This window comes from Phragmites australis, chromosome 18 (genome assembly GCF_958298935.1).
Source record: "Phragmites australis chromosome 18, lpPhrAust1.1, whole genome shotgun sequence".
In the NCBI taxonomy this organism is placed as follows: domain Eukaryota; kingdom Viridiplantae; phylum Streptophyta; class Magnoliopsida; order Poales; family Poaceae; genus Phragmites; species Phragmites australis.
The window spans coordinates 1298968-1320346 of NC_084938.1; the positions used below are offsets into that span (position 1 = coordinate 1298968).

General features: G+C 41.4%; 2 protein-coding genes across 2 annotated transcripts; both read right to left on the minus strand.

Moving 5' to 3' along the window:
- Positions 1-3550: 3550 nt before the first annotated feature.
- On the minus strand, positions 3551-10182 carry LOC133899187 (uncharacterized). The gene is made up of 12 exons (XM_062340155.1): positions 9562-10182; positions 9404-9465; positions 9232-9311; positions 9055-9150; positions 8883-8965; positions 7952-8003; positions 7278-7370; positions 6099-6167; positions 5905-6006; positions 5626-5694; positions 5109-5165; positions 3551-3914 (listed from the first exon to the last, which is right to left on the minus strand). The coding sequence occupies exons 1-12, from the start codon at positions 9633-9635 to the stop codon at positions 3828-3830; spliced, it is 924 nt and encodes a 307-aa protein (XP_062196139.1). The 5' UTR covers positions 9636-10182; the 3' UTR covers positions 3551-3827.
- Positions 10183-12823: 2641 nt separating this feature from the next.
- LOC133899396 (uncharacterized) lies at positions 12824-20880 on the minus strand. The gene is made up of 2 exons (XM_062340385.1): positions 20458-20880; positions 12824-13579 (listed from the first exon to the last, which is right to left on the minus strand). The coding sequence occupies exons 1-2, from the start codon at positions 20798-20800 to the stop codon at positions 13041-13043; spliced, it is 882 nt and encodes a 293-aa protein (XP_062196369.1). The 5' UTR covers positions 20801-20880; the 3' UTR covers positions 12824-13040.
- Between the last annotated feature and the right edge of the window lie 499 nt (positions 20881-21379).

The window sequence follows — 21379 nt, forward strand, 5'->3', positions numbered from 1 at the left end:
GTAGTGTGGCAACAGTGCATTTTTTATTTCTGGTGCATGGCTGAGCTCACGGCATTATTGTATAAACATATATATACTTTGAAAACGTGTGAGCATCAGAACTCACCGGAACATGGCGATCTGCTGGGAACCAGATCCTCTGACGTAGCTATTTCTACGTCAGAGGGCAGTAGATGCTGCCAGCGCCGTTCGTCTTGTATCGAACGGTAGATTCCATGCTCAGGCTATCTCACCTGCGTCGTGCGGCCCAACAAGAGAGGCCCAGCTCTCTTCATGAGCTCGCTCGGTGCTCTCTCTGTCCTGGTTCGCTCTCGCCTCCAGCACTCCGCCGCTGGGACGGCAGTGCGACGCCGATCCCGTCCCACCAATGGAGGTCGTGGGTGCGCTGGCCTCGCGCCGTGGCGCCGATTCAGCACTGTGCACGGCTATTGACCCGGCCGCCTCGTGCACCTTGAGGAAGTCCGGCATGACTAGCGGCTCGTGGAGACCGACGACGTCCGAGACGATGCAGAGCACACGCCCGCCGGTCCTTGGGCCTCTTGCACGAGATCGACAGCAGCAGCTTCAGAAGCCGGGCTTCAGACGCAGCAGCAGCCAACGCTGGGCTTCAGAAGTATCTTCATTGAATGTTTTGGCTGAATGTTGAATTGATATTATAAACGGGAAAGAAGAGAAGAGATCAGAACATGGTTGTCAATATAACTCTTGGCGGGACCAATCAGCGATGATCTTTTTACTGAAGAGTTGTTTAGTAACGGAGTTGTGTTTGGGAGAGCAACTCTAGTAGTTTCGGTGCAAGTCTGTTGGAGTTGGATATGGACTCTACTTTCGGTGCAAAGAGTTCTGAACAACAACTCTAGTCCTGTATGTATGTATAGTTTTCTTTTGCCATTTTGCAAGCAAGCATTATGGGAGCATGACCACACATCGGCAGAAGTCTGCATATATGTTCAATCAGCACATTCTGGGACCATGGCCATTTTGCATGCTTAGCGTTCTGCGAGCATGGTCATATTCGGTCATCACATTCTCTATTCAGTGTTCAGGGAACTGCCACACTGTATTCTGTTCTTCAACTTGTCAAAACATTCAGTGAAATCAATACAACATTCAGTGATCTCAATCTTAATTCACAGAACATTCAGGGATCATAATCTTAAACTGACAAAACATTCAATCATCACATTCAACATTCAGTCACAATCTCGATTTACAATCTCAATTCACATCAAAAAAATTTCGAAAACCAATTCACATCAATTTACAATATCAATTCAACATTCAGCCAAAACATTCAATGAAGCTACTTCTGAAGCCCAGTGTTTGTTGCTGCTGCGTCTGAAGCTCGGCTTCTGAAGCTGCTGCTGTCGGTCTCGTGCAAGAGGCCCAGGGACCGGCGGGCGCGTGCTCTGCATCGTCTCAGAACGTCGTCGGTCTCCACAAGCCGCTAGTCATGCCGGACTTCCTTAAGGGGCTCGAGGTGGTCGGGTCGATGGTCATGCGCAGTGCTGAATCAGCGCCACGGCTTGAGGCCAGCGCACCCACAACCTCCAGCGGCGGGGCGGGATCGGCGTCGCAGTGCCGTCCCAGCGATGGAGGCGAGAGCAAGCCAGGACAGAGAGAGCACCGAGCTAGCTCGTGGAGAGAGCTGAGCCTCTCTTGTTGGGCCGCACGACGCAGGTGAGATAGCCCGAGCATGGAATCTACCGTTCAATGCAAGATGAACGGCGCTGGCAGCATCTACTGCCCTCTGACGTAGAAATGGTAACGTCAGAGGATCTGGTTCCTGACCGGGGACTGAAGTGGCAGAGCCTAACTGTAGGCACTGGAGCTACAGTGAGGAAGAGGGGTTGGGAGCGCGCCGATTCCTATGCGCATAGTAATATATATACATGTATATATGTATATACATACATATATATATATACATACATACATACATATATATACATACATACATATATATATATATATATTAAAACTTCAGGCAATCAGGAATGAAAGAGAGAGAGAGCCGTTTCTTGTTGGTCATGAAGCTGGACATGTCACAAGCTGACATGCCTAAGTAGGATTGACTGAGATAATTCACAATCTATCGAGATAATCTAGCTAGTGGTGTAGACTAGATACATATGGGCCAGGGTGTTCGAGGCAACAGTACGGGTGCATTGTACTTTGCACGGTGACTGGCCGATCACGGCCAGCTCAAGATGTGGCAGCTCTGGCCTGCCGGCTGGCCGGTCCATTCTCGGGCATGTGTGTCTCGCTCATCTCAAGGACAGACACTTGACACAGATGAGACCATACTCCCCAGATGCTTACTGATCAATCTGAGCCAGCAGTGAGGCGTCGAGTTGAAGAAGGCTGGAGGTCGACCGACATTATGGTGGCTCAAATCTGGGTCGAGTTGGATAGGTGGTGCGAAGCTGGGGCAGCTCAGATGGTCAGCCTCAGGGCGCATTTGAGGACGTTTGGTTCTGTTCTCTAGATAGTGTGGCTCTGTAACCTTATTCAGTCGATCATTTCATGTAATCTCCTCATTCGCTCCGTAAGTGACTATGGCCGGCTCGATGTGGTTATTGCGTAAGTTAAAACTTCTTTTTTCTCCTACTTAATATAAAGATATGTAACTCTCCTGTGTATTTAGAAAAAAAAAAAAGGCCGGGGGACTCGTTTGCACTTTAATTCTGATTGTGAATTTTCTCAGTGAAACGGTTCTTCCATGCGTCCGGAGAGTTCACGGCTGCATGCATATGAATTGCAGATAAGCTGCTTGTGGCCCATTAGTCTAGAGATTGTGAAAAAACCTATGTGTAAGATTTAGTACCCCTACAAATCTCATCCGAAATAGGGAAGCCAAAGAAGACCTTTTTATATCTAGACTACTATAAAAAGCACCAGTTGATTATCCTATCCATCCAACTAACTCCATCTAATGGCTCATGTTGATTTTGTGTCCTGCCTTCCTTCAACAGTTAATAGCCCTATTACAGCTAAATCACCATAAAATCACCTAACTAAAACATGCATTTCATGTGCACAGTTACTAGTAGTCTATATGGAGCAGTTCTTGATGGATAGTGGTTGACTATGTTTTTTTTTTTTTCTGTATCCAAGAAGGACAAAGAGGACCTGTTTCCCCGGAAGGACAATGGCATAGGGAAGCCGTCGCGGGTACAGCGAAACTTCACTCGTGTAAAAGAATGAACGAATTGTACTGTCTCAACAGGGAGATGAGTGCACAGCTGAAACCTTTTCTAGCACAACCAACGACATTTCTCAAGGGAACCATTCATCAAGCCTACCCACACACGATTGCTCTAAAATTCTGCCCACAGCTCTTGAGAACAGCGAGTGACAACTGGTCTCCCACAAGGCAAGGTGACACTAAACACGAGTTGGAAGGCAAAAGTTGAACAGAAATTCAAGCAACTATGCGAGTAGAACGCACATGAATAGCACCATGAATGATACGCACAAAACCGACAGCGGCATCACCATCTCATCAACTATGCTGTACAATGCAATTGGCAAACGTCTAAAAGCAGGGTACCAAAGCACTCAAGCCTTTCCTTCATATGAAGCATCAGGGGTAGGGTAAATATCTCTAACAAAAGTGTAAACTGAAATAGCCTGTACCTTCTGCTAAAAAGAACAAAAATAAAAAGACTACCATTGCCGTCTATGCTCGTCTCAAGATCCCATTAGACATCAGTTAGACAGGAGAAAAACAGGATGGCGGAGCAAAAAGAATTATTGAAACCACTTTGCACAATAGAGGCCACCGTTCAGCTCATTAGGACCACCATGTGCTCGCCCAGATATTATTACAGTTTTATTCTTCCACATACACGCCAATATGCCCCAGGGTGAAAAAGGGATCTTTCAAACACCCATATGTCTTTCACAAGTACCTACAGAAATATATGTAGATACCAGAATACATCATGAGAATGTATAAGCCTGTAAGCCTGATTGTTGCATTTAATTATGAATGAGCAAGAAAACAAAAGCCCAGTATACCTTTGAATTATATATAACAAAATTGTTTCTTAAATATGCAGCACGTTATTTATCTAGACTAATATAAAAAGCACCAGTTGATTTCTCTCCTACATCAACCAACCTTATTGTACAGTTGATTATCCTATCCATCCAACTAACTCCATCTAATGGCTCATGTTGATTTTGTGTCCTGCCTTCCTTCAACAGTTAATAGCCTTATTACAGCAAAATCACCATAAAATCACTTAACTAGAGCATGCATTGCATGTGCACAGTTACTAGTAGTCTCTATATGGAGCAGTTCTTGATGGATAGTGGTTGACTATGTTTTTTTGTTCTGTATCCAAGATAGTTCAAATTTTGTTCAAAATGCTCAAGATAATAATATGAGACAACAGGACAGACGAAAATAAATGTTCAAGTAAAGCCACTCAATATTTGAATTCCTGACGAGTGATGGTAACCAGTCAGATAGTAACTAGACAGGGTAAACCAGCTATTTAACTAAAATGAAACTGATTATCCACCATACTATTGAAGATTAGTTGCTCAGGCAATCATACTTATGATGGGTTAGGTCAATCTGGTATTGCATAATCTTAATTGTTACAGACAAGTAAATCATCTATAAAAACATCAACTAGTTACTATCTGGTACTTAGCTAAAAATGGTAGTTTTCGTCCACCACCTATCTAAGCTAGGGCCTCCTGCAACTGACTATATGTTACTGCCGGGAACTGCCCACCAGCATAGAACCACTAACATAGAACCAGCTAGATTCTGGTTATATCCATCACCACTAACATAGAACCAGCATAACAGCAAATACTTTTTCAACGTTTGACCTTTTGCACATAAGAGTGTTACTTGATATTAACGTAATGTTAGCATGCATGAAGTGTATCAGCCAGTAAAGCAATGTAAACAAGGTCAGCAAGGAAGACATTCTGAGGACAAATTGAACAAGGAACTATTAAACTTTGATAGAAATGTAAGCCATTTGAGGATTAAGTCATACACTTGGTGTTTTCTAGAACCTAGCTAATCTCATTCTCACTTGTTTGACACTAAAATTTCAAATGCCCTGCCATATTTAATTTACCTCCTTTGACTTGTCTCCAGACACAATCTCACCCTTTGAATTATAGGCTTCAAATTTCTACAGAACAAATAATTAAGAAATGGTCACAAGATGTACATGAAAAATGAAATACTACATGAAACAACTGATAGCATAACATCACAGGGGGTATCTAAGAAAATAAACTCACTCTTGTCAAGGTATCCAGACTAGATCTTAATATCAAGAACAAAAAACTCAACATCATAGGAATATTGCAAAAAAAAAAAAAAAAAAAAAGCTCTCATGCTTGTTCTATGTAAACAAGAGATATGTGCATTTTTAAAGATAAAGACCAGAACTTAAGTGGCAGGACAATCGATGAAGATACAAGTTTAAACTATGAACTTTGAAAAAGGATGAATATAGATAAAGATAGAGAGAGAAAGCAACCAGTGAATCATGTTCAGTATCAAGCCAATGGTTCAAACGCAAACAAAATATATGTATATGAACTGCATTGAATCGCAAGAGCACTTGAAGTCTGAGAGAATGAAACCTGTTTGGTGACAAACTCAAGTGTAAGCTGTATAAAAGCTTTATCGAGGTCATTCTTATCGAGGCCAATCTGCAAAGAAAAAAGTACTTAGCCAATTAAATCAACTGCATGGTCCAATCATGAAAACATAGTACAACAAATACAAATGTATTAGACAGATTATTATTAGAGTTAAAAATTTAGCATGTATACCTTGATCTTATATAGATGTACATACCACAGTATGGTACTTTGTCTACAAAACCTATAGATAATCACAGCGTAACAGAAGTTGCTTACCATGCGGGCCCTCAAAGTTCTTATACTCACAGCAGGCTCCACCAGTTCCCAGTGCACAGAATTCCACATGGATTGTCTTCTCTTTAGTTCATTTTTTATAGTCTTTAGCCAAAAAGAAAGAGGAAATGAGAAACAGAAAAGTCCCCACAAAATACATAATCTAGCACGAATTAACAGGCATGGTGAAAACTTACAGAATGCATCCTCTCTGTCAGAATTTTCCGGAGAGATGATGTGTCTCCATGTGCCATCAGAGTGTTAACCTGAATCAAGTAGATTGAACAATGTCGACAAAGGCATTCCTCACACAAAATAATTTGTATTGTGCAATTGTACTCCCTCTATTTTTAAGTATATGTTATCCTGAGTTCTTGCATGGGCAGAAGGGAAATGGCAATGATACGATGATAGTGTTATCTGATGACCATATTTTGTACTTTCCCATACTAAGAGGAACTAATTTCTCTTGGAATTGAGGGAGAGTGTATGGGGGAAATGTATAAATGTGCCTTGAAATGGTAAGATGACATGTATACCTAAAAGTTGGGGTAGGCTAGAGTTGAAACCCAACAAGATCCAACAATAAAGACAATGAAAAAGTAAAAAAGGTATTAATGATAGTAAATAGTATAGGAATAGTATTAATAGTAAAAGGAGACCAATAGCCTAAGTCATGGTTCGGGCATGTGGATTACTGATTTCCACGTGCTCCTATCCATGGATAACTCTTTGGGATATTCCATGTATCTAACATCAAAATGAAAAGGCTAAAATGGCACATGTTTAGTAACAGAGCAGACAGCCAGCAATATCAGTAAGCACTTCAATATGTGTCAAGGCATATAAACAATATTCATGGGAGGACACCCTTTCAGAACTGGGAAGGGGGAAACGATCAAAATTTCATGATTACAAAATGATTAGACTGCCAACACAAGTCACATATGCTATGTGTTGAACAGCTGTAAGATCATGCCATAAAGATAACTCGAGAAGAAAATCCGTATCTTAGCAACTATTGCAATTCAAAAGATGAAAAAATTCACCAGCCACACAAATGTGATCAGAACCATGGCTGCTTCAGTATTAACGTCATAACCATAAAGGATGTAGACCGATAATTTGGACAGTTGATAGGCTACAAATGAAACTACACTCGCCAACCCAGGTTGGGAATTATTTCTATTTCTACGGATTTAAACACTGATACACAGTAGGGACCTCCCCTACTGTTTTATCCTCAAAAAAGGATTTAAACACTGCATAAACCTATAATCAGATCGCCATACACGGAAGCAAATCTGAAACTCTCACCAATGAAGTCTAACTGCTTAAATTATATGAGCTCTCTCCAACTGATAAATAAGCTGTACCTCCTTGTATATTTTTAATGCTTGGTCATAGAATTGCTTTTTGGTATACCCAGTTTTCTTCCTCAACCTCGAAACGGCATATGCATTCTTCATCTGTCAAGGCACCTAATTAGTCAGCGCATATTTGGTGAAAGAAAATAGCATAAAGAAAAATTGCTAAACACCAACCAAATCAAGTATCTGACACCCTCATATCCACATAGTTGAAAACTAAATTACCAAAAGGAGATTATTGATAAGATCGGATCAAAAGTAAGATGTTCAATCACATCATTCATCATATGCAGCATTACACCATTGTAGTAAGAAATTTTAGAAATGAAGAGAACCCAGATTTTCATGAACCTAAATCAGTAGTACATCAAAACAGCTTATAGATTTCTGGTAATATATTATGACTTTTTATGTGATGTAAACAAGCAATGCTCTGCTGTTGAATAACCATGCACAGCCATTTACAATATATACTAGGTTGATCAGCAGTGGTGCACAGGTGTCTAGGCATTAAAAGAGAAATGTGCACCCAAGGATGAGAAAGCAAAGCTTTTGGATTTCAAACCCCTGAACTAAATGGTTGAAAAAAGATGAACCAACACAATAGAAATCAAAGTTAATCAGCAGAAAAACAAAGAGTAACTAAGGGGAAAATAGGTTTTCAATAGAAGTGTCAATACCTCCAAAATGATGTCCTCCTTTGTCCTTCTCCAGCCACTTAGTGTAAACCATCTAATTCAACAAATTAAAGTTATGGTGACAGAGAAGTTTCTTTTTTATCATACAACAGGAAAAAAAATTAAGAAAAAATTGCATCTGTGAAACTATAACACACCAAAAAAATGTGTAATTTTCAGAACTAAGGCAACAATATTGAGTACTTATTTATTTAATGCAGGAATAGACAGGAAAATAACACTACTCTCACTTGTTATTATCCCTCATACCAAATATGATATGCTTGAAACCGTAGAACGAAAATGTCTAGAATGCCCCAGACCTATGCAGCATGTCTGAGTCTGTTTAGTCAATAAAATATACTTTTTGTGTTCTCTCCAGTCAGAAATAGTCGTATCCTACAATGCTTGCTGTCAAACTATTTTAACTTTGAACAACCATAGATTTATGAATTGCTTAATCAAAATATGAAATGGAATGCATATGTTTGTAACAACAACTATTTTCATAATATTACAACTTTTAATAGGTTCTGAAAATATATTGCAGTAGAAGTTGCAGATCAAACTTGTGTTTCAAAGACTGTGTTAATGTCCAGAACATCATTCATTTGTGGCTATAGGCATTACATGCCACGAGCATACAACAAATAAGTTAAACGAATTTGGCCTGTAGTCAGCAAGCTTATCGCTCCCCTTGATTCATATGTGATAGGGATGGAACAATAGTACGTTGTTCCATGATCTTCGTTCACTAGCAGAAACTGTCAAACATAATGTTAATTTTTTTAGGCGTGTAGTCTAATGGTAGCTAGTACCGGAACACAAGCAGATGTTTCCCACGCAAACAGATGAATAGGAATATGCATTGAGTGCCATGTACTGATTTTTCTAGGAGAATCACACATGGTAGAAATATATACTGAAAACTTACCTTTTCCAGAAGGAAATACGTTCCCGTGGGCTGTACGGCTCATATACAAAACCAGGACTCATCATGACAACCTTCAGACCAACCTGCACGTATGATATAAGCATAACTACACTTAATATAGCACTCTTCCAAGTGGAGAAACTATCAAAAGTAAATCAGAATGTCCTCACACCTTCCGGGCACCAACAGGCACCTTTGACGATGCCGCTGCTGGCGCTGCTGTTGACATCGGCCTCGCATGATTCAGATGGACTACAAGATCCAGAACCTACAGAAACACAAACTTGAAACCAAAATTGAGCAAGACCCATTACAAAATCCAAAATTTGCACACTCAATTACTCGGAACCTTCACAACTTGGACGGGCGATGGACCCCCGAGCTTGTGACCAATCACGCTTTTGTCACTGTCCGTCAAGCTTGCAAAACCTAATTCCCAAGTCACCGACCAGATGGACTGATTGAAATGAGTCCAGGTGGGGGTTAAACACGAACAAACAAGCAAGCGTTCGTTGGATCACCTCTTACGCATGCGCCCGCGTGGATTGGCGCTAAGGATCGTGCAACGGTGGCATGGTAATCTCTGAAATGGAAACGGAATAGGGTGTAAAAATAACCGGAATCGCGTTGAGGGAATCAATCGAGATCTAGGCAGGTGGAGAAGGATGAGCGGGGTTACGTGACCGGCGGTGGCAGCTGGAGCGTCCGGTGGAGGCGACGGATCATAGACTGCCCGAGGCGAGCCAAAGCCATAGGTGAGGTTCCTTCTCAGTGACAGCGGCGGAGGTGGGAGCCAGGGGCTCGGCGGCGAGGGTTTTAGGGAGGGAGCTGTTATGCTTCGCCTGGGGACGGACCCGTAGCAAGTGGTCATCGCCGACCCCCGTCACCAAACAGCGCAGCCCACCAGAGCGTTCGACGGCCCAGCAAAAGCACCTGTGGCGGCCCAGCTCTTCATGAGAGCGCTGCCCCAGTACCCAACGTCGTTATCGTCTCCGACTCCGGCGAGCCATCTTCGGTGACTCTCGACCCCAATAAAAAAGGTTCCAAGCCCGGGAACAAGTTGTTCCGACAGAAGAAAAAAAATGTTCCAAGCCATAGAAAAAATCGTTCCAACCACAGGGATGATTTGTTCTACGGTTTCCCAGATGAACATCTCATCCTCTTCATCCTCACTGGCGCCGACGACCGGAAGCAAGGGGAGCAGCGGCGACCGTCGCAGCGCCGCCTCTCCCTTGCGCCTCCTCCTCGCCGCCTACCCTAATCGCGCCCTCTTCTGCTGTCGCAGCGTCGCCTCCCCATTGAATCTCCTGGTCACAGCGGACGGAGATCGAATTATGCACAAGCTTTACAAAAATGTTTGGCACCCAAAAACCGGGACCAGGGATTTTCCGATATTCACGAAAATCGAAAATTTAAGAATTCGGATAAATATACTTGATCAAATTTATAAATCAGAGATAAAAATCGACCGAACCGAGTCATAAAAACCTGGTCGAATTCAAAAAAAGAGCAAATTCTCTGATTTATCGACCAATTTTATCATATTATGAACGAACTTGTCGAAAACCAGTCGATTTTTTATTTCCCGAGTGTATTTCTCGAATTTTAGTGAAATTAAAAAAAAATAAAAAATAGCTCAATTTTATAAAATCAAAAACTAATTTATGATGCTTCAAATCAAGTGAAACAAATTTTGTTGATTTCCATATACATTATCTACGTGATAAAAGTATTTATAATTATAAAAAATTACTATGAGAAAATGTATTTGCTAATCCTAGTTAAATGCATAGTTAACTTTTTACTAATCCAAAAATAATGAAACCAATTTTGTTAGTCTTCTTACATGATATTATGCCTTTTAAAAATAAATTAACTCATGAAAAAATTATTTGAACATGCAAAATTAGTGAAAATGTGTTGTAACTAGATTAATTCATAACTAACCCATCACACCTCCAAAATTAGTGAAATAACTTTTATTAGTTTACTTATACTATGCTTTATATAGGAAAAATAATGGTAAACAAGTTAATTGCAGTGTTATTTCTTAACATGTCGATGCAAAAACATTGTGCTGGCCTCTCTGTGGAAACAGATTTCATCCATGTTTCTCTCGAGCCAGGCCAGTCCCGACGCATGCGCGAGGCTGGGCAACCAAATAACATTTAGATTTTGTTTGCTGTTTAGTACACTCTACCTTGTAGCTTCACGTCATATTTTAAGATTATAGATTAAAATAAAATAGTTTAATATTAATTTTTAATCTAAAATGGAAATAAGATAGTTCATTTAGATATTCTCAATGTATCTACAGCTCTAGCTTAAAATAATTTTTAGTCTAATCGACAACAATTGACTAGAGACATTCTATTACAAATGGGGATCAAAATAACATTTAAGAAATGATGGGGGAGTTAGACATTTAGAGAAAATTGTGGAAAAAATATTTGGTGGCAGACACGTGGGACTTGCCGTTCATAGTCGTTTCATACGAAATAGTTTGTGTATAGAGTTTTCCTTCTCAAAATTCTTTCTTTTCCCTCTCTGGACACAGAAATGCCAAAAGGAACAGCATAATAAAGCACTAATGCTTAGTGAATATTTTCATTATATGATAGATGAACGTCATTATTCAGTACACTACACCATTTGACACTCAACACCTGTGTTCTGAAGCACAACCGAACAAGTTGGTGGAAGGAGCTATATCAAGTACACTTGATGATCCTGCATGCACTTGCAGGATGATCAAGCATGAGTTCTCAATTATCACGGTGCGCCGTGATGTTCCTTGGCATCGTCGCACCTTCAAAAAAGGAAGAAACAAAAAGAGTACCAATTCTTCGGTCTTCAATCGTTTCAGGTTTTTAAAATGCACTGAAAAGAAACTGCATGAGAAGCGCCTCTCCGCTTGCGACAACTCTAGCAGCAACGGAGTAGTGGGTGATAGCAAATCTTACTCTCGTGCTTCAAAATCCAGACTTGCTATTTCTAAGTTACTTCAAATTTTTCATTAGTTGGAGTCAGTTCTTGAGACAGTCATGTACAGAGATTGTTATGGCATAAAAATTTTAACGTGCCTTTAGAGGGGCACTGATACAGTCGGTACCAGTGTTACGTACTGGGAGCTGTAGCAAATAGTGCAAGAAGTGCAGTTGCAGTAGAAACCTGGTGTAGATGATCGCCCTCTTCGGTGATCAATGATTGTAATCTAATTCGTGCCGCCGTTTGCATACGAGGCAGCGATGAAATACCGTGCTAGAGAGCAAAGGCCATTGTCGCAAGTGACCGTGTTCGTGAGCTCTCGTGCACGCTCAAAACATATTGATGACCAGTCTGAAAGACCACAAAGGTTCTAGACATGGAACTGAATATTACCCAACTTCAAAAAAGCCATCGATGAAGTTTTGGCCCAACTTCAAATATTCAACTGATTTGTTAGTATTGCTTAGCATGTTTTCATGAATTGCTGGCACCCGTTTCTTGCTTTGTACCAAGCATGATTTAAGCTATCAATTCAATATTATGAATATCGGATCTATCAAATCAATTCATGGTTGATAGTGGAATAATATAATATAGGAGGACCCCTTATCCATACTAAGACCAAAATGGTTTTTTTTTTTTATTGGATTGGGAACCCCCTCTATTTTTCATCTTTTTCTACTTTTGCTTTTCTATACGTATAACCCAGAATCTTTCTTATCTTATCCAATTTCCCTTCCTTTTTCTTATAGTTATACTCCATGTTTGACTCACCATGGTTGCAGATTAAGACTAGCGTGGACTCATACTGGCACAGGGCAGATGGGCAGGGCAGCAGCAACGACAACACGGCCTTTGTCCCAAGCAAGTTGGGGCAGGGCAGCAGATAAAAAAAAAAATGCCGAGTTGCCCAGGAAACTAATAACCTAATCAAGGAAAAGCTATACAGAAAATGACCAAATACGAAACGCATCCCATCCTCACAAAATCTCAATTAGAGATTAGCAGTCAGCAAAAACAGCAGCGAGTATAATTATACTCACCCAACCAAAATAACACAACAGGCTTACAACACATGATATGCGCATGACTCAAGCACTGGTATTTCCAACAACCATAATGATACAGCACTTTGGGGAAATATGCAATTGTAGTAACTAGGAGCTAAAACTAGTTCGGCCTTGGTGTCGCCCACTCCACTCGGAGGATCAGGTTATCATAACCATACCCATTGAGCTTGCTGATAGCCTTCTCAGCATCCTCTCTGTGAACAAAGTTGACGAAGCCAAAGCCCCTGCTTGATCCAGTCTTCTGATCCACCGCAACATAGACGCGGCTAACAGGGCCAAATGCGCGGAACAGCTCAAGGAGGTCAGGCTCACGGGTGTCCTCTGAGAGATTGGTCACACGGACAGAGTTCTCGTCATTCCTACGCCGCATCACATCTCCTCCACTCCTATCAGCACCTCCTCTCATGGTTGGAGGAACATACGCTCCCTTAACAGCACCACCTGGTGGTGCAGGGCCATCAGACGTCGGAGGCCTGTCCACAAATGTTTCAGTTGGTGGTGCAAGGTCCTTGTAGGGACACTTTGAGGTCCAGTGGTCACCCTTCTTCCCACAGGTTCTGCAAACCATGAGAACAGCACCTCCCTTACTTGCCACAGCCAGTGGATCACCAGAAGCAGCTGGTTCCTCAGCTTTGCTTCCTGCAATTAAGTGAACAGTTAGCACATATAAGAGCACAAGGCATGACAATGTTACTGCAAAGCCAGTAAGTTTAGAGGCCCCGGAACAAAATAAACGAATACATTCTCAACAAGAATAGCATACTGTCAGCTATTTAAGAGAACACTCTAGCAGAACATTAGCAATGGCTGAATGACAGACCAGTATCCATACGATGTATACTATTGAGCTGACAGATCCTTTGGCAGGTACTGCTCAAAAGTAACTACGTCATAATTTGTGAATGATTGGAAACAAAAATAGTAAACAAGCCAAGAAAAACTGGTATGACACAAAGTAGTTGCGCTAGATTTTTGTGGTACGCTAGCATTCAGGAGCAAGTGTAAGTTATAACGTAACAAAGAACCCTTCAACATACTGAGGCCGCCTGCAGTCGGTGCTACAACTACATACCAACTACGGGAAATCTCAGTCACTGGACGGGGATATGGAATTTGAGTCTTTGAGAAGAAGACCAAATAAATTCTGCCCAAAAAACTTTAATATACTAAACAACAGCATGTATTAGTGAGACTTGACTAATACAATATGAAGATGATCAGCGGAAATGATGAGTCATACAAAAATGCAGAATGGTAATTTCAAGTGTTTCATAGCTGATGTAACTAAAATATAATTCGGGTACAACATATGTCCATGACTAGCAATATGGTTAGCACTGCAACTGGAAATCCCACGACCAAACATTTTACATGGTCTAGACCTGCACAGCACAAAGGGTACCACAATAACCTACCTCACTCTTCAACAGAAACACATCTCCAGAACATAATAGAGCTGTCCCATTTTTTAACCTTTTGGTTCGATTAACAATGTCAATATAAATTCAACCACAGCTTCTCTTAAGCTTGGGGAATTTCGAAGTGAAATATATACTACATTTACAAGCCCACACATCAAGCTACAAATGCTCGGTACTGTAACATAAGGTAGTTTAGTTACCCATCTATTGCAACATCTACCGCCTACAAAACCCAATTGGAGATATTATCATTATAAAGCCAATGCTATAGCTAGATTGGATGAACATGTAAACATAACAATCCCAACCAACCATGATTTTTTTTAGATAATAACAAACCATGAAATGGATCAAACCACCCCCCCTGTCAGATCCCAGGATGGAATCGAACAGAGGGAACATCAAAGCGATGAAGAGCTCAACAAGAACAATTGAGTTGGAACCAGAAGCTACTTTTACTTAGGCTAAACTAGAGCAACTTCTTTTCACACCCCATCTCACCTGCTCCCTCTGCCTAAATATCCAAAATAACTGTTCAAAAGTTACAGGCAAAAAGCTACAGCGTTCTGCTGAAACAGTAGACAATAGTAAAGGAAAATAGTATATTCCAGGATGCTTCCCAGCCATCGGATGAGTTGAAACAATATCTTCTGAAGTGGACAGTTGGATCTTCAGTCTCGCGTCTCTGTCTTGCTCTTCTCTGCAGCCGTTGCCTTTAGCTTCTTCAGTTCATCAGGTTCTGATAGCTGCAGTGCCTGACAATTCCCCTCCCCTTGAGATGATCCTTGTCCACAAGGATTAGTATCAGGAAACCACTCCTTGATGGTGCGATAATAGAATCCAGGGAAAACAGCCTTGATGAATGATTTGTCTTCCCATGTAGCTTCATTCTGATGAAGATTAATCCATTGAATGAGCCATTGAGTAACTACAGTCTCTCCTCGTGGGACTGCTCTTGTGTCTAGTACTGTCAATGGTTCAATCTTGACATATCCATCACGTGTGACCAATGGAAGATCAGTTTGAGGTACAGCTTTTAAACCCAAATGTTTCTTCAACTGACTGACATGAAAGATAGGATGGATTTGAGCTGTGTCAGGTAACTGTAGTTTGTAAGCTGCCTTGCCAATCTTCTGCACTACTCGGAATGGACCATAGTATTTGGAAGTAAGTTTCAGGTTTTGTCTGATGCTAAAAGCAGCATGTCTAAAAGGTTGGAGTTTTAAATAAACCATATCTCCTTCACTGAAGTGCCTTTCAGACCTTTTCCTATCAGCATACTTTTTAATGCGAGCTTGGGCTTGAGCTAAATTGTGCTTCAGCTTTGTGATCATAGATTGCTTCTCTGCGAGGAAGTCAACAGCTTCTGATTCAGGCCCTGGAATCATGACTTCACTCAATAATGGTGGAGGAAAACCATATAGAGCTTGGAATGGTGTACATTTGAGGGATGTGTGGTAATTGGTGTTGTACCACCATTCTGCAAGTGGTAACCAAGATGACCATTTTTTTGGTTCCAGAAAAACCATGCAGCGAAGATAATTCTCTAGGCATTGGTTGACTCGTTCAGTTTGACCATCACTTTGTGGGTGGTATGCAGTGCTGAAATGGAGAGAAACCTTGAGATTCTTGAAAATGTCTTGCCATAAACTGCTGGTGAAGATTCTATCACGGTCAGTAACAATTGCTATTGGCAATCCATGTAATTTAAAGACATGATCAATGAAGAGTTGAGCAACATTATGTGCTGTGAAAGGATGGGACAAGGCAATGAAGTGTGAATATTTGGTCAGTCTATCCACAACCACTAGAATTACATCTTTGTGGTTTGATTTTGGCAGTCCCTCTATGAAATCCATGGAGATATATGTCCAAGCCATCTCTGGAATTGGTAATGGTTGAAGTAAACCAGGGTATTGACATGTTTCCCCTTTTGCTCTCTGACAGACTGGGCATTCACTGACAAAGATTTCTACATCTCTTTTTTGGTTTGGCCAATAAAAGATTCTTTTGACTCTCTGGTAAGTAGCTCTCATGCCCGAATGTCCACCAATAGCTGAAGAATGTAAAGATGTTAGTATTTTGGCTTTAAGTTCTGCTTGCTTGCCAATGTATATTCTTCCTTTGTATCTCAGTATACCAGCATGAAGTGAGAAACATGCTGCAGCTTCAGGATTTATTGACAGTTGTTGAAGTAATTCCTTGCAATGTATGTCATCAGCATAAGAATTCTCAATGTCAGACACCCAAGCTGGAATTGCAGTGGTGATAGCAAGGCAATTTGAATCTCTTCTGGATAATGCATCTGCTACAATGTTTTCTTTACCCTTTTTGTATTCAATTGTATAACTGAATTCCATCAGTTTGATCAAGAGCTTCTGTTGGATGCCTTCTGCTACCCTTTGTGTCATCATGAATTTAATGCTTTGGTGATCTGTTCGTATTATAAGTTGGCCACCAAGAAGATAATGCCTCCATTTTTTTAATGCTTTTAATATTGCCAATGCTTCTTTGTAATAGGTTGACTGAGCAGATGCTTTGGGACCCAATGATTGGCTATAAAATGCTAATGGTTTCCCTTTTTGCATGAGAACAGCACCTATTCCTTGACCTGATGCATCTGCTTCGAGTACAAATGGTTGTGTGAAATCAGGCAAGGCTAGTACTGGAGCAGACATCATGTGTTGCTTGAGGGAGTTAAAAGCTTCAGTATGTTCATTTTGCCAAGAAAAAGAATTCTTCTTCAAAAGATTATGCAATGGTCGACTGATGAGGCCATAGTTTTGGACAAATCTTCTATAATATCCAGTGAGTCCCAAGAAGCTTCTCAGCTGAGTGATTGTTTTTGGAATTGGCCAATCAAATATTGCAGAGATTTTTGCTGGATCAGTAGCAATACCTTGACCACTAATAATATGCCCTAAATACTCAATCTGGTTTGCAGCAAACACACATTTGTTCATATTAGCCGAAAGTTGATTATCCCTCAAAATCTGGAAGACTTTCTGCAAGTGTACTCTATGATCTTCAATAGTCTTGCTGTAAATCAGGATGTCATCGAAAAATACCAAAACAAATTGCCTCAGATATGGAGCAAAAATCTTATTCATGAGGGCTTGAAAAGTAGCTGGAGCATTGGTGAGTCCAAATGGCATGACTACAAATTCAAAATGCCCAAAATGAGTTCTGAATGCAGTTTTATGGATATCCTCCTCATTCATTCTGATTTGATGATAGCCACTTCTCAGATCCAATTTGGAGAAAATGCAAGCCCCAAATAACTCATCCAACAGATCCTCAATCACAGGTATTGGAAATTTGTTTTTTATAGTCTGTGCATTTAAATCTCTGTAATCTATGCACATTCTCCATGAACCATCTTTTTTCCTTACCAAAATTGCTGGTGATGAGTAGGGACTAGTACTTGATCTGATAATTTGCTCTGTCAGCATTGATTTGATCAATTTTTCTACCTCATTTTTTTGCTTGTAAGGCATTCTGTATTGTCTTATATTTGGAGGTTTGCTGTCATTTTTCAATGGAATGGTGTGGTCACATTCTCGCACTGGTGGTAAATTGACAGGTTCAGCGAAAATATCCATGTATTGGTCCAATATATATGCTACAACAGGAGGTATGGATGGTGATCGGTGCTGTTTATCAGGGTTGATGAAATTAATCTGCAACACATATCCTAGTATCTCTTTACTGGCCATTTTCGCCATTTGTGAGGTGCCAATGAGATTTAGTTTACTTGGATTTGTATAATCAGGAAAGGAGACATGTTGAACTCCATCTTTAGTGATAGCCAAAGCTCGTCTATCATTTCGTAAGTCCATCCGAATTGGACTGTGTTGCCTGACCCAATCACATCCGAATACAATGTCATATCCTTTCAGGGGCAGTAACTTGAAATCATTTGTAAATGTTTCTTTGTTGATTTTGTATGGGTATCGCAAGATCAAAGCACCTGTTTCTAAAAATCCTCCACCTGCCACTCTCACTTTTGTAGCCTTAGTAGTAATGATACTACAAGAAGTCTTTGCTGCAAATGCTGAATCGATGAATGTATCAGTGCTGCCACTATCCACCAAGGCTACTGCCTGTTTACCACCAATTTTGACAAGCAAAGAAAATGTTGTTGTAGTGCAAGTGTCTTGAACTGCATGAGATGATAACATCATAACTTGTTCTGCATGTTCTGGGCTGCTTGGTGGTGTCTGAAAGAGTTGTGTATTTTCGTCCTCCATCTCTTGTTCTACTACCAACCAATTTTCAGGGTTGATTGCCATAGCATTGATTGCTCTCCTGAATTTGCAAACCAGCTTGTGTTGTGGTGTCCATGGCTCATGACAGCCCCAACACTTTCCTGGCTCTCTATTTCGAGGTTGCATCGGTGGTTTGTTTACATCTGCAGGTGCTTGATTTGGAACTGGTGGAGCAAAGTTGAAAGCATTTCTGTGAAACTGAGGAGTAGGTTGGAATGCTTTCTTCACCAAAAGGCCCTTTTCTAATTCTTTGGCCTTCCAATAGGTTTCACAAAGAGTGACAGGACTGTGTGGAATCAAATAGTGCTTAATTCCATCTTTGAGACCAGCAATGAAACTCCTCACATAATAATGTTCTGTCAGGGCAGGATGCTCCATTTGTACTAAGGACATAATTTCTTCAAACTTCAGAATGTAGTCATTCACAGATGAATTCTGTTTGATTTGATGAAATTGCTCAATAATGTTATAGGTGCTGCATGCTGAAAATCTATCACACACCATAGGACGAAAATTTGCCCAGGTGATTTGATTGGCAGGTATCCTGAGTCCTCTCCACCAATGCTCAGCAGGACCATGGCAGTGAAGTGTAGCTAATGGCACCCAAACATCCAAAGGGACATTTGCTAGATGAAAATACTTTTCACATAGCTTTAACCAGCCAGCAGGATTATCATCCGAGAATATGGGAAAATCAAGCTTAGGTCTAGCAATAGAGAGGCTGAAATCGCTATTTGATGGAGTTGTCCACATGGTAGTTCTAGGTTCAGCGTGTTCAAGTGCTTTAGGTGGGGAAATAGCTATTGATTTAGGAGAATCTGCACCATGATTACCTGAACCAGTTGCACCTGGTGCACTTGTGCCTGAAAACTTGACTGGAGTATGTTGAACCTGAATTTTCCCAGCCGCTTCCTGCTGTTTCAGAAAAGCCATCTCTTCTTCAGTGAGATGAGCTTGTGGTTCAGACTTTGATGCACTGTCCGGGTTATTGAGAGTGTTCATCTGAAGAATTAGCTTGTAAATCGAATCCAACTTGTCATCCATGGAGGTGATATGGAGTTTCACCTCTTGAGTATTGGATTCCAGTCTACCCAGACGATTTTTTGTTTCCTGCACTTCGAGCTTGAGTTTTTCTACCGCCGCCAATGCCGCCTCACCTGCAGGATCTGGATTTTCCATAGCAGATTTGAATCCTGACTTCCGTCGTCGCCACTATGAAAAAGTTTCTCCCGCGCACCGGGATTTCACACCAGAACAAGCCTGGAAACCGATTGCTGGGGAAAAAAAAAAAAGCCAAAATTTCGATCCGAGGAACAAAGGCTCTGATTACCAATTGTCAGATCCCAGGATGGAATCGAACAGAGGGAACATCAAAGCGATGAAGAGCTCAACAAGAACAATTGAGTTGGAACCAGAAGCTACTTTTACTTAGGCTAAACTAGAGCAACTTCTTTTCACACCCCATCTCACCTGCTCCCTCTGCCTAAATATCCAAAATAACTGTTCAAAAGTTACAGGCAAAAAGCTACAGCGTTCTGCTGAAACAGTAGACAATAGTAAAGGAAAATAGTATATTCCAGGATGCTTCCCAGCCATCGGATGAGTTGAAACAATATCTTCTGAAGTGGACAGTTGGATCTTCAGTCTCGCGTCTCTGTCTTGCTCTTCTCTGCAGCCGTTGCCTTTAGCTTCTTCAGTTCATCAGGTTCTGATAGCTGCAGTGCCTGACACCCCCCCCCCCAATTTGACATAGAACAAACTGAATCGCAAAACATTTCAACAATCCATGCAGATCTAGGTGGTGCAAATAGCATAGAACGGGAACGACCTGGGGCACGCGGGCGCTCGAGGAGGATCTCCTCGGTGGAGACCATGGTGAGCCTCGACCCGGCATCCTCCTTGACGGCGTCGCCGAACTTGGGCCACTGGCGGCGCTCGACGGCGCTGCGGGAGAGGCGAGCCCGCGCGAGCCTGCGGACGCGGGTGGTGGTGGTGACCTTGACCTTGTTGCCCTCGTCGTCGAAGCGGTACTCGATCACCTTCTTGAGCCCGTTCACGTCGGGCCCGACGACGACCCGCGGCGGGAGGAGGAAGTAGAGGTCGCCGCCGTCGTCCTCCTCCTCAAGCTCGCCCCACCGGATCTTCTGCTGCGCCGCCGCCGCCGCCACCATGGTGCTCGTTCGGCCGCTCGGCCTCTGCGTGCGCTAGAGTTTGGGTGCGGCCGGCGGTGAAGGGCCGCAATTTGGGGTTGGATTGGGTGGCCCGAATGCTTTTATGGGCTTGCGTGGGCTTTCAGGCTCGAAATGGGTTTTATGGGCTGAAACATTTTTTTTATGAATTTTGCTATTTATCTGTTGACATAGTTAGAGGGGAAAAATCCGTCAAATTTCGTACCATATGATGAACTTGTAGATTCGTGCAGCCATCTCCTCTGGTGAGCGCGAAGAGGATCTGAAGAAGGAATTTTCAAATCTCTTCGACGAGCTTTTAGAATCTTGATGTCGAGATTCTGTTTAAGTGGGGTAGGTTTTTAACATTCTGAGTTCGAGCATGTTTATTTAGTTGCAAATTTAGTCTTAAATTAAAACTTTTAAGGATTTATTAAGCTAACTAAGCTTAAAAGGATAAGTATGTGGATGTATATATACATTCATGTACATTAGATATGCTAAATTGAATAAGTGTTCCAAATAACACTAGAGTCAATTTCAAAATAATCTCTGCATTAGGTTGATTCATATGTTTTGGTT